This window comes from Anolis carolinensis, chromosome 2 (genome assembly GCF_035594765.1).
Source record: "Anolis carolinensis isolate JA03-04 chromosome 2, rAnoCar3.1.pri, whole genome shotgun sequence".
Lineage (NCBI taxonomy): Eukaryota > Metazoa > Chordata > Lepidosauria > Squamata > Dactyloidae > Anolis > Anolis carolinensis.
In genome coordinates this window covers 274,376,681-274,390,904 of record NC_085842.1, presented here as the reverse complement: position 1 = coordinate 274,390,904, position 14,224 = coordinate 274,376,681, and the positions used below count along the sequence as shown (strand labels likewise).

The 14,224-nt window shown below is 37.6% G+C and overlaps 1 protein-coding gene across 1 annotated transcript in view; it reads right to left on the bottom strand.

The window, feature by feature from the left end:
- st8sia4 (ST8 alpha-N-acetyl-neuraminide alpha-2,8-sialyltransferase 4) overlaps positions 1–14,224 on the bottom strand; it is a 129,695-nt gene that overhangs the window by 49,778 nt on the left and 65,693 nt on the right. The window contains exon 4 of the mRNA XM_016994827.2: positions 12,861–13,154. Within this exon, the coding sequence (XP_016850316.1) occupies positions 12,861–13,154 (294 nt within the window). The remainder of the gene's footprint in view (positions 1–12,860; positions 13,155–14,224) is intronic.

The window sequence follows — 14,224 nt, the reverse complement described above, 5'->3', positions numbered from 1 at the left end:
CTGTAATTGTGGACTAATTTGAACATGATTAATTTAATGGAAAACAACATTTTGTGCAGAGCATACAGCTTTCTATGTAGGAAACTAATTTTTCTATGAAGAAAATGCTGCTTCTTGCATGGAAAATGGCACTATCCATGTGAAGTAACTACACACAAATTTTATACAGAAGCTTCTGAGGTTATGAATCCGGGGAGTGGAGAAAAGAGCAGAACAGAGACAGTCAGTGGGGCTTCTTGCTACGCAGCATGACAGGTGGTCCTGATTAGGAATAGCTAGTTGCAGCCCTGAAAGAGTCAACTCTAGAGATGTCAGTAGCTGCTTTTTGACAGGCATTCTTGCTTCATGATTTCTAAACTGGCTGCCAATCTTGCTGTTGCTTGTTTTCCCAAACCCAGACTAGCCTTGACTACACTTTTGCTAAATAGACTTCTATAGACAAGGAGGCTTTCTGAGCCCTGTTGATATATTGCCCTTTCCTGATCTCTTTTTGAACTGTGAGCTAATTGCTTCCTTCCTTGCTAGATCTGCAAGTGTGTGCTAGCTGAGCCAGGGTAATCCGTAATTCTAATTTACAGGTGCATAACTGAAATGCAGGATGCCAGAAATTATTTGTAACTGTTCTAGGTCCAAGAGCATCACCCCACCATTGATAAAAGATGGAAGGCTTCAACAGGTAAAGGTTTTCATTCTTTTTAAAAGTAACTTTCCACACTCTACCACATGGCACACATACTTACTCTCTTTAGCATTACTAACTCTGATAACTGGAAGAGAACGAAAGAGATACAAAGGAAGCAACATATGGGCTCGCTGTAGATGTATGCATATAGCCTTTACATTTACTTCACAAAGGAATGTAACTCTGTGAGAATTTCCCTTGACATATTTGATTTGACATAGAAGAGTTTGGGATCACAACAACAAATATACCCTTCTATGAAAAACTGGAACATTTTACTATATGGAAACATGGTACTTCCATTACGTTTCCCTAGGAAATGTATTTTTAAAGAAGTAGGATTTTACATCTTTAAATAAATTGCCATTTCATGTTCCTGAAATTTTAACTGCCATCAACTCCAATATTTGTATCAAAGGTACATTTGCATCCTAGAAATTGGAATTATGTTACAATTAACCTATCTGGCACTGAAATCTGGCTATAAAAAAGTAATTATCTTAATCTCACCTTTCAGTTATTGTTCCAAATGCCCAGCATTAATCTTAAATTCTGCAGTGTGCTACCACCTCAATTTGTTTTGTCTGTAAAGGACCCAGAACCACGCAACAAAATCACTATTAGGAAAAAAAATCACAGATATGACAGTCAATTGCCCAAAGGAGACTTCTAATAGAAAGGAGGAGGAAATAGTCCTATCCCACAAAAGCTGTAAAATACAGCAACCTATTACAAAGCTACAGTTATCATGAACAACATGAATTTCTCCACAGAATACCTTATCGAATAAAAAGTATTGATCCTTCTGACACAGAGAGGTTCATAAGTTAAAACTAAACAAAGAAGTCACTTAAGATATAGTATTGCTATAAAATGCAGCCAATGTATTGTATCCATTTTCTAAATAGCCATATAAAAGTTTAAGGTGCCAGTGGGTCTTTGACCAAGGCTTTTCACTTGTATATTCAACAAAGCACAACAACTGTATATGGAATATCTTTTCTAAAACTACTAGATTGTCATTTTTAATAACACTAGCAAATATACAAATATCAAGTATTTTGACAAAAAGGAACTGAACAGATCAGTTGCGCAGATTCCAGCAAACCTAATAAGTGTTACTGAAACTATAAAAAGATAATTATCTATTTTATTTTATGAGTGAATGACAAATGGAAACCTGCTTATCTCTCGCCACCTTATGAATCCTTTAAGGGGAAAGTCTGAGTGACCATATATTCTAATTGGCCAGAAAGGAGTGGGGCAATGAAGCCTTTATCAATCAATCAATCAATAAACTATCAGGTCCCTGTTTTCAGGTCCCTGCGGAAGGAGGATAGTGACAGGGCTTGCATTATCTTTTTGGGGATGGTGTTCCAAAGGCGGGGGCCACCACCGAGAAGGCCCTCTCCCTTGTCCCCACCAACTACGCTTAGTCCCTTATTCCCTATATTTTCCTATGTTTCCAAGTTATGTGGGGAAGACTGAGGATTTGAAAAAGCCAAAGTCTTTTTGTTCTTCCCCCAACCACTGTGTTTAGCTATCTATCTCCAGACAGTTAACTCCCATCAAACTACTCCTTTAATGAATTGTGCAGTTTTAATCAATGTTCATGTTTTTAACAGTTTTGCATTTATTTGTTGCTCTACTTTAATCTGTTGTTCCTGGTCTCAATCCACCGGAGAGAGATGGGTAAGTAATAAACATTATAATGTTGTTGTTGTCGTCATCATTCTTACCACACTTCTCCATTGCTCGCTTCATTCATTTCCTCCCCTCCAGGCTTATTCAATACATTGGAGGAGATGAATAATGGAGAAGTGATCCTCCATTCACATCTCCTATACTGGGGTGCCTCTACAATGTATAATTAATGCAATTTGAAATCACTTTAAATGTCATGCTCAATCCTATGAAATCATGAGAGTTGTAGCTCTCTGCAGTCTTTAACTTCCCAGCCAAAGAGTGCTAGTGCTTCACCAAATTACAGCTTGCATGATTTCATAGCATTAAGCCATACCAGCAAAAGTGGGATAAAACTGCATTAAATCTACAATTTAGAAGCACTCCTGAATGCTTTGTGAACTAGATTTGTGAAAAACTGAAATCTACAAAAAAATGAGGCATGTGTTTTAAACACACATGGGCACTTGCTACCTATCATATTAAGCCTCATTATACCAGTTTAAATGATGCTTTCTATTAAGAACTAGGAGCAAGTTAATTTGTATAGATAAACAAAAGAGGGAGATTAAAAAACAGCAACCTGGCTCAAATCCATAAAGTAATCAATTGAAATTCAGTCTACAGTCTCTAGATTTACTCTGCAGTAAACTTAAAAAGTTGGTGCAACAATATTAAAAGGCTTATTCCTAAGATTTACATTGTATACCAAATATACTGAGATTAAACAATTCTGTATAAAGGATTTGGGCATAGATATAGCTGAAATCATCTGGAATACTATATTGACATGCTTATCAATCCAAATATGCCAAGAAGTATGCCCTAAAGTGTTTCTATCTGGTCCTTTTTCGCCAATTAAATAGAAAGTATTGGAGAATTTGTGACAATCAATAATTATATGACGATATCGTGCTTGAGCACACACGTTTAGTTTTTTCTTCTGACTATTCATAGACATAGTGTTACCGATTAGGGTATAACCACTTTCCTTTATTTCTATGTACTGGCAAATATTTATATCATCATCATCATCATTTTGCCTTTATGCAACAGAATATAAATTGCATAAACCTGGGGAAAATACAGTTCAATTAACACTAGATAATTAGAAAAAGAGACTTTGGACACTGACCTTAATGGGAAAAGTATCATTAAATGTTAATTAATGAAGTTGTTGAAAAACAGAATCAGAATGTTATGCTTGGTCTTTGCCTATAGTTTGTGTCAACCACAATAACAATATTATGTTTCTCCCTAGAACACATAATAATTAATTGAAGATATCTGCTGAGACTGCTGGTATGTATTGGAGTGTCTTGTGCAATGTTCAGGACACAATGAAATTTGTAGTTCTGTGATGTATTTAACACACTGAGACCCACAGCATCTATTGCACAACAGGATCCTGAAGGAGCCTGCATATAAGTCAACTCCATGTATAACTCAAGGGCAGGTTTTAGGGTTAAAATTATGGATTTTGATGTGACCTGTGGATAAGCTAAGGGGTGTTTCATGGAGAGGGAAAAACAGCAGTGACACCTCAGGGAGTTACCTCCTCTCTCCAGTCACTGCCACTTTCTCATCTAGGCATTCAAAAAGACCAGACATGCTGCTGTAGTGGAGACAGTTTTAAGGATAAGGTTAGGGTACAATACAACTGTTCCCGGAGGGTGGGGGCAAAGAGGGAGGGAGAGAAGAAAAGGTTCTTGCCTTTCTAAATCTTTGCCTTTCTCCACTCTAGTTAGATAAGGGGATGGTTCCTTTTTGATTTGATTTTCCTTTTTGATTGGTTGACCTATGGATAAGCTGACCCAGCTTTTTTGAGTACTTTTCCAAATTAAATTTCTAGATTTATACTTGAGTATATGCAGTATACACATATCTGCTTCCATCCTAAGAAAATAAACACTGAATATTGTTTCAGATGACCTTTAAATTCTTGTAAGTTGGTTTATGATTATGTTAATACCTAACAAGAAGAAGGCACATCAAGCAAACCCTTGTTGTGACCACCTTCCATCTGGAAATGTGTCCTCAATGTGAAAGGCTATGTGGATCTAAAATAGATCTTCACAGTCCTACCACTACTACTACTACTACTACTACTACTACTACTTACAGACCTACTACCAAGACTCTACCTTTGGAAAACAATCAATCTTAGCCTCGAGTAATCGTGGATGCCAGACACCATTCTTTTTACTAATATAGTGTGCCCTCACTTTTTGCTGGGGTTAGGTTCCAGGCCTGCCCGCGAAAAGTGAAAAACCATGAAGTAGCAGCACTCTATTTATTTCAATAAATATAGCCCCCCTCCCTCCCTCCCTCTTTTCCTCTTTTAACGTACTGTACTGTATTTCTTGTTGTTCCTGAGGCGATGAGGCTCAGGCAGGGCCTACGGGCGCTGCCTGCAGGTGGCTGAGGAGGAAGCGCGGGCCGGGTCACATGCCTCAAACTGAGTCCTTTTGTGCCTGAGGGGAGGGTGGGCTGGATGGGAAAATCCACGAAACAGCGAATCCACAGAACCCGAACCGTGAATTAGCGAGGGAGCACTGTAACATGCTTTACACATCAAATTGCTACACTCAATGCCTGCCACCTCCTTCTCAAGGAGATGCTTTGCTCCTTGGGAATGCGAGGCTAGCAGGGATTTGCAAACTTAGGGTGTATGCAGGGCTAAAGCAGTTTGACCTCACTTTAAGTGACATGGCTCAGTGCTATGAAATCACGTGAATAGTAATTTTAAAAGGTCTTTAACCTTCTTGCCAGAGTGCTGATACTTCACCAAACTACTCCCAAGATTCCATAGCATTGAGTCATGGCACTAAAAGTGGAATAAAATGGATTCATTATACAGTGTAAATGCACCATTAGACTGAGAGTTGAGCTGCTGGGGATTGGGGTGGTGGTGGTACTGAGGGGTGGGGTCTGTTAGTCCTGTTTCACAGATGGAAACAATTTTTGAGGGAAGCAGTTCACATTACTAGTAATCTATTTTTCTCAAATAATCATTTCATCCATATTACCATGTCAGTATGGACAAAATTATTTAACTATTTTTTAGGAGAAAGAAGTAGTAATTGAAATACTGTAATGTTACAAGTGCAATATATTTCACAGGAAAATATTTGCCAGCTTGCTCAGTGTATGTGTGTGTGTGTGTATGTATGTGTGCATATACTAAAACGGGGGAGACTCTATACAGCTGATATGCTCAACTATATATTCTCCAAAAAGGAGAACAAAGGGACCATATGCCCAGTTAGAAGTTTTGCTATTACTATGATATAAGCAAGAAACGATTCAGTTGTGCATCTGCATGCAGTTTTGAAACTCGGGGCTCTTATAATAAAATATTACATAAAGCTGGCTGAAAAATCGTTTCATTTTGTTCTCTAGAGCAATTGAATTCTTCATAAGGTAAAGCAGAGTGTTTTGGAAGACACAAATGGACCCTTAGCTATCAAAGATAAATATTCTCTTTCCTCCAAAACAGTTTAATGGACTCACTTAGGCTGTTAAATATAAAATTGTGCTGTTTATTTGTTCCCTATTCAGATTATATCCATTTGAGTCCAGGTTGCTACTTGAAAAGACGTTGCTAATGATGTGCTTCTGTTGAAGCTTTAAAAAAATGTCTCTTGTAATCCTTTTTCTACAAAAACCAGAGTGGGTGCATTTCTGTGCATTAAAAAACATCGTAAGAGCCTCTGTGTGACTGTGCTGAGTAGCACATAATTAAAGTCTGTTGTTTAGAAGAACCCGCTGAAAACGGGTATCGTATGCAAATGTTCCTATTTTTAATAAGACACACACAAGATAGTGTAGGGTTTCAGAATGGATCATAGTGAAACTGTTTGCAAATGTTTAAGTAAAGGGAATTTCCAATATTTTTTAGATGTAGTATTTTAATGCAGGTGGATACATCTTGAATTTGGGTGCTAAAGAAATATCATATACTAGTAGCAGCAAAGACTAGGAAGGTGGCACAGCCCTGCACTTGTTAGATCTGAGAAGGGCTGTGGACTACTGGGACTTGAGGCAGTCCTTGATTCATGGGGCTATTATAAGTTCAAACAAACTAGACAGCAAATAACAACAAAATGTTAATCATAATGTTGTCAGAGATTACCATATATTCCCATGTATAAGTCTAGAAATTGTCAACCAAAAAATCAGCCAAAAAAACAACAGCTAGGTCAACTTATCCATGAGTCAATGCGAGTACTGTATCTGAACTCAAAAAACAGAACCATCCCCTTCCCTAAGTAGATGGATGAAAGGCAAGAGCGTAGCTTCTCCAGAAAGAACCTTTAAAATCAACAACATCTTTTACTTTCTTTGCTTTGCCACAATTTCTGGCTTTTTTGAATGTCTGGGCAGGGAAATGCACCTGACCCTCTGAGGTACCATTGGTGCATTCCTCTCTCTATAGAATGTCTCTTGGCTTATCCACAGGTCAAAGAAAAATCTTCATTTTTGCTGCCCTTGACTTATAACTTATACACGAGTATATACAGTACTTGCTTGCTATTTTGCTGTGAATTTAAGAACATTCTATGGAATCAAGTCTTTGTAAGCTTTAGGAGCCATTCTGCCTCTTAGCCCTCATCTACAGAGCACATACCTAGCACATACCAAGACACTCCGGTATGATATATGAAATGTTGGCTCTTGCTTATAATAATTTGAACAGACCAATCAGCACTGGTCAGCTATACCATGGAAATTAGATAGAAGATAGACTCAGCAGGTACTGCTTCCACCATCATTTCTATCATATCCAATCCAGAACAGGAATGCCTAAGTGTTCTTTCTTTGATCTTCCTCTACAAAGCTTGAGAGCTTCTTGCCTAAAAAAAGGCTAGTGACAGCAGCTTTCCTTTATACCCATGAAATGAGAATGCAGGTACAACAGGCAGGAACCGTTGTTGTTGTTATGTGCCTTTAAGTAGTCTCTGACTTACAGCTATCTAAGGATTCTCTTTAGAAATTGGATTTAAAGGGCATCATCCATTCTCTTCTCTTGGGATGAAGAAGTATGACTTTCCCAAGGTCACTAGGGCAATTTCACTGCTGAGCTAGCATTTGAACCCTGGTCTCCCACAGTTTTGGTTAAAAACTCAAAACCAGTATACTGTGCAGCTTTGCCTCTCAGGAAGGATGCTTCCTCAAAGTCTGAACTTCAGCTATTCAATAACTGATGAGTTGCTGAGTCTGCTTTTGATCTGGCAGAGAAAGGTGGCAGCAGGATCCCAGAATAGCTAGTTCATTCTTCACTAGACTAGTCTATCCTATTACCTAAACCAGCTATGCTAGGACTTTGTCTTAGAGATTGTTCCTGTAGCTTGAGGAGATATCATTTGCACTAAAGTAATGCACAAATTGGGAATAGTGGCAGGTGGTTTAAAAACATATATGCATAAGATACAATTTGTGTCTTCAAATTCCTCACAAATCACTTGCATCTCTATTTTACTGACAACACAAACTAGCTTTTCTTAGCAGAAAATACAGGCACTAGTAAGTGGCACATCTACCAGATAACATCATTAGTGCACTTTTCACAGCTACCTCATTTTTTCTGTTTAAAACACAGCATCTCAGTGAGTACATTACATTTTCTAACAATTTCCCCTTTGTATAGCTTACAGAAATTTCTCCCCTCCTATGTAGATCCTTCTAACATTGAAGCACCCCCAAATTTGCAACAACGTACTTATTAGACAGTAACGTATGGGTTCCCATTTTCAAGATCTTGCTGTGCTGAATAGCAGCTAAAGCTGGAAACAGCATTACTTTCTTTGTCAGAACAGGACTATTTCTTCAATATGTTGCGATGAAGTGCCCTGATTATCTTCAGTTCACACTGGGTTTGATTCATAATAGAAGAAAACACAACATTGGGCTTGTTCAGGCATTATGTCCCAAGGGAAACTCTCAATTCAGTGAGCAAAAGTGTAAGAAAGTAATCTTGGTTGAATCGCATTTTTATGAACATGGATTATCTGTCCCTGGTAGGTAGCCATATGTATTATGTTACAGAGGTGAGTCCTCAATTGGACAGCTTTAGTCAAAGTCCACTTTAAATAATCATAAGATAACTACTTGAAAGATAAAGGATTATGTGCCCAGTAACACCTAGTTCCTGGACAACAGACTAATAATGGGACTGGACGCAGTCTTGCCTACTATGAGGAGATGAATCATAATTCTACTGAAATAATACTCATCACTTCAAAACTTCCATCCATTCGAGGGAAGTATCTCCGGTGGCCATGCAAAGCTTACACTCTTTGCATGGGACGTTTCCACTTCTGTTTAGATCTAAGTAAATGAAAACAGTTCCAGAACTTGTAAAACCTGCTTCATCAGCTTCTGAAATATTTTCCTCAACCTTGCTAATGAAACACTGATGTATCTCTAATTAGTTCGACTGAGTCAGCAAGACCAGAGGAGGGCTGTTGATGATGGAGTGACTTGGAAGCTTTCATACATAGGATGACCATAAGGCAAAGCCAACTGGGCAGAAGTTAAAAACAAGAAGACAGTGGCACTCAGGATCTTTGTACTTGAATGATGTCTCAAGAACTTTTTTATTTCCTTCTGCTAATTTGTTTTCAGCATCAAATTGATGTTATTTTTTTAAATCCCGATTTTAAACAGAAACATTGTCTGCTTTCTTTCTTGCGTAGTGTTGCTTGGTTTTAGTTTGACTTTAAAGGTTTCTAGTAAGCTCATATGAAAGTATTAAATTCTGAAACTATAAAGAAAACAGCTGCATGGGTTAAACTCTAGTATAATTTTACTCCATCTCTGCAATTATATTAGGCAGGAGAAACCCCTTAAACTGTTCTATTTCTGCTTTCCACACAATTGTCAATGGTTCTGGGAGAATGGTGCCAACTTTTAACCTCTGTATTAGCTGTGGCCTCCTTCCCTTTAAAGGAGCAGCTACCAAGCTAGGGAAGACAACCGAATCTACTCAGAGATGCCATGTGCCATGTGCAGGTGCTATAGGGCAAAATAACACATATGGTATGACATCCATTTTCTATGCAGAAATAAGATGGCAAATGATGAATGAAAGAACCAGGAAAACATTAAGAAGAAACTGCTGTGGAAAATTCCAAACCCTTTAAAATTGTATACCTGAATCATACCTCTAATTCTTTATGTTACTGTGCAAGGACAGCATGAAATGGCATGACCATTTAATTCAAGGAGAAAACAATTGGAAGGAGTTTTTTAAACAGAGGCTGGATGGCCATCTGTCGGGGGTCCTTTGAATGCGATTTCCTGCTTCTTGGCAGGGGGTTGGACTAGATGGCCCATGAGGTCTCTTCCAACTCTACTATTCTATGATTCTATGATTCTATGAGTTTTGGAATGGCTAGTTTGACAAACTATGGATGTGAAAGCTGGACCATAAGGAAGGCTGAGTGAAGGAAGATAGATGCTTTTGAACTGTGTTGTTGGAGGGAAATTCTGAGAGTGCCTTGGACCGTGAGAAGATCAAACCAGTCCATACTCCAGGAAATAATGCTCAGCTTCTCACTGGAGGGAAGGATATTAGAGGCAAAGATAAAGTACTTGGCCACATAATGAGAAGACAGGAAAGCTTGGAGAAAAGAATGATGCTGGGGAAAATGGAAGGAAAAAGGAAGAGGGGTTGGCCAAGGGCAAGATAGATAGATGGTAAAGGTGAGGAGTAAAGTTTGGTTTTGTGCCTGGAAGCTAGTGTTGAAATTATATATAGATTGGGTCAATTTTTGAATGAGGTTGCTCATTTGATTTCCAGCTGTAGATGGAAAACATTTCAAAATATTTTGTTAATTTTTTTCTTTAAAAAGCTGAGGATATGGAACACTTTGGCCTTAAATCAATTCCTAGTTTCAGCTAGACTCACTGAAACAACTGCTGAATGCTACATCAATGTTGGTTTAAATCCCTTTAAATCAGGGGACCTCAAACTTTTAAAGCAGAGGGCCAGTTCATGGGCCCTCAGACTGTTTGGGGAGCTGGACTTGTGATGACTCATGGGCCATGTAGTGGGACTATAGTTTAGAAAACACATGAATGAGTTCTGGACACTGCAGACATTTTATTTGTAGTGCAAAAAACACACAAAAGAGCAATATAACATTTAAAATGAAGACCAGTTTTAACCAACATAAACCTACCAGTATTTCAATGGGAAGTGGGGCCTTGCTTCTGACTGATAGTTAATGAAGATTGTTGTTGTTGTGTGCCTTCAAGTTGTTTCAGACTTAAGGCAATCCCAAGTCTAAAGTTTAGAGCAAGGGCTGGGTAAATGACCTTGGAGGCTGCATCTTAGTTTGGGGACCCCTGATTAAATCAAAGAATCTCTATTTGGGATTTTATTATTAATGTTATGGATCTCAAGCTGATTCTGACTTATGGGGACACTATCATAAAATGTTCTTTTCAAGATTTATACAGAGGAGGTTTCCAATTGCCTCTAAGGCTGACTTGCACAGGATTACCTGATGAGTTTCCATAGTCAAAGAAGAATTTTAACCCTTGTCATCTTAACTCCTAGCCCAATACTCAGAATTATTACACCATGCCGGTTCCCCACATGGGACTAAGCAGTTGGATTAAGCACTCATGTATACAATAAGATCTTTAAAGGTCTCCTTTTGTCTCCTGCCCTTTCACTTTAACTCTTATGTGAACCGCCATCCTGTATTTGGAGTGACATGATTACATTCCCTAGGACTTCAACCTATGTCTCGATGGAAAGGTTCGCTTTATGAAAACAAATGAAGAGACCTGTCATGAACATAAAAAAGTACCTGATCCAAATCCCACTTAGCATTCATCCTAAGGGCTTCATATTAAACCACAATGAGAATAATCCAGAGAAGTAAGACTCAAATGTGCTCCTTAGGGATATGGTACAGATTGTGCTTTTATGAAAATGCAGTATTTTTATGCTCCAAACCAAAAGCAACTAGAAGTTCGTTTCTAAATTACTGAAGGTGGGAAGGGCAAACACTACCCCATGCTTTAGAGGCAAATGGCTTTTCCTCAATGTTTCTAGAAACAGCTTGGATTATTCTTTTCGGGGGGCCAGGATAATCTAATAACTACAAACATGGCCTTGGGACAAAGTCAAGCATTTTTGCGCACAAAAGTCTCACAAATTTGATCAAAATGTATCCAAATGAAAAATTAAAATGCATTAGAACTCTTGCGTGGTGAAAAAACCCTTTCAACAACTTTTGCTCCAGTACACAAGAGTGAAATATATGAAATAGGAGAACTGTACTGATCTTAATAATGTACTGTAGCTTAATAACGATGTCATAAAGCTGATCTATTTAAGATCCACACAATTTAAACCTTTCATGGATGAACAAATACTATAATGTAAGTAGTTTAAGGAACAAATAGAAGGCTAAATCCAATATTAGTTCTACCTAGAGTAAACAAATGGAATAAAATAAGCTTATTAGTCACAATTAATGTAAATCCCTTTTATTTCAATGGATTTACCCTAAGTAGGTCTAGCACTGGCTCTACTGTAGCCCATTGTCTGTGCATTAAATACATGAATCTGGGAATATTAAAAGGCATCTTTTAGTTCATTCACAAACATCCAATTTAATGAAAAAAACAAATCTTTAGGATGTGAACTTAGCAATAAGTACATTATAACAGAATATATTTCTAAAAATGCAAAAGAAAACAGGGCAGCAATGCAATGTACAACAATATCTTGAAAAGGATAATTTCTAGGTTGTCTGAATATATCAAAACAAACAAATGTGTGTGACAAAGTATCTAGTGTAAAGTATCTTGATGTAAAAACAGAAAATGTAGGGCAAGAGGAGACAGACATGAATTGACACCTCAAAAAGTAGCGAGAGCTACACAATTTAACACACACTTTTGCCCCAGCGTCCATATTTTCAAAACATTTAGAATGCAAAAAAAGGTATAAGAACACCAGGATAAAAATAAAACATAAAAGGTAATTACTGCATAATATGTTCATCTTGTTAAATCAAAATGATCACATTTGCTGGGGAAAACACAAGCATCAAAGGGCTTCTTTCATCAGAAAAAGGAAGAAATTAAAACTTTTTGAACAACATCATTTAGACAGAAATAAAACTTACAGTTCAGAAGTAAGCAAAGCAAATTTCAAATTAGGACTATGTAGTTCTGCTCTAATTTAAAGCATTTCAAATAATCTCTCATAAAAAATTTGCTTCCTTTTTGTTCATAAAGAGAAAGGAGAAAGGGTCAAATATTAAATGGTTCCCAGTGTTTTGCCTTTGAGCAGTCTAAAAGAGTGGGAAACATTTTCTACCAAACAAGTGTGACTTTATCAAAAGTAGAATCCATTATGACTAGAATGGAATTATCATAAACCTTTTAGAGCTATTCTTTCTGTCAAGTGGAAATTTTAGTTATGAGTTCTATTGTGCCAAGGACAGACCAGTCTTTTCCAGACACTTACCCTCTGACAGCATGAATAAGTCTCAGTGATGGATAGGCAGTTCGCACTTTCAATTTATTCTTAAGGATTAATGCATTAACCCACTCCACATGCTTCTCTCCGCCTTTGACCATGAAAGCAGGGATCCAAAGGACACTGTCATTCAGCATGGATAGTCTATGCACAAATTTTTCTCTGTCACTCTCATTCCGAAAGCCTCCAAATGCTCTTTGTACAACTGATGGGTTCATGGTAATAAAATCTGATTTAGTTCCCACATCTGCAGCAAACTCCACCACGGGAGCTAGATTGCACCTGAAGAGGAAGAGATTAATGGAAAAAATAAAAATAAATATGAAACATTAACTCAGATAAAAAGGTGTGCATGAAATAAAGGCTGGAAATGAACTAGCAAGGCTGTTTCAAAGCAGATGAGCAAAAAATAGCCCTGAAATCTTATTTGGCTTCAGTGTGGCATCATGTTGGATACAAATACTCGGAGCAATCTAAAATATATTGGGTGGAATCCAGAAGCATCTTAAATCCTGCTAAAATAACCAAGCACATCCTACTTAAGTGTGCACTCTAAAATCAGCTTACTCATTCAGTGAAAGGCTTACTGACATAAATCAAATTGCTTAGCCATTCCAGTGAATGAAATGAACTTCCAAAGAATGTTTTATTATCAGGAGGTTCCCTGTTATGAAACAATGTTCTAGAGTTCAGTTGTATGTATACAAACACACACACACTTCTTGGCAGATGTTATGAAGATAGATATATAAATATGATTCCATCAGAAAAGTAATTATTATATGATTAAAATTTTAAACCCTAGTGCAGCACTGATAGACTGTTTCTTATTTTATCATGGCCTTTTTGTCCCATGTTCCATGGAGCCTAGATTACGTCTGCATACCTGACAGTGTGTATATAGTCTGCAAGGACAAGATATTGCCACGTGGGCCTTAAGTAGCTAAAAATGAACTCCAGAGCATAGCTTCTCCTGTTAGAGACCATGTTGCAATCCTATGCTATACTTCTATGCAACAGAGAACTTCTGCTGGAATGAATGTTTGTCAGAGGAGAGGAGCACCGATGAGCAGGAGTGGCAAAAATGATAGCTCATGCCAGTAGAGTGAGTTACTCCACTTCACATATTACTTCCTTCATATATTAATGTAATATGTTTACAGAAGCAGGTCATTCATTTGTTTATTAATACCTAGACCATATGTCATTTGCATTCACACAAATAAATACAATATGTGAAAGAGCAACAATATAAAACAGCATAGAAGAACAATATAAAACATGATGTAACAGAGGGTGAGTAGTACCCCAATTGTTTCTGAGTACCAAATTTGATATACATTTCTAAGAAA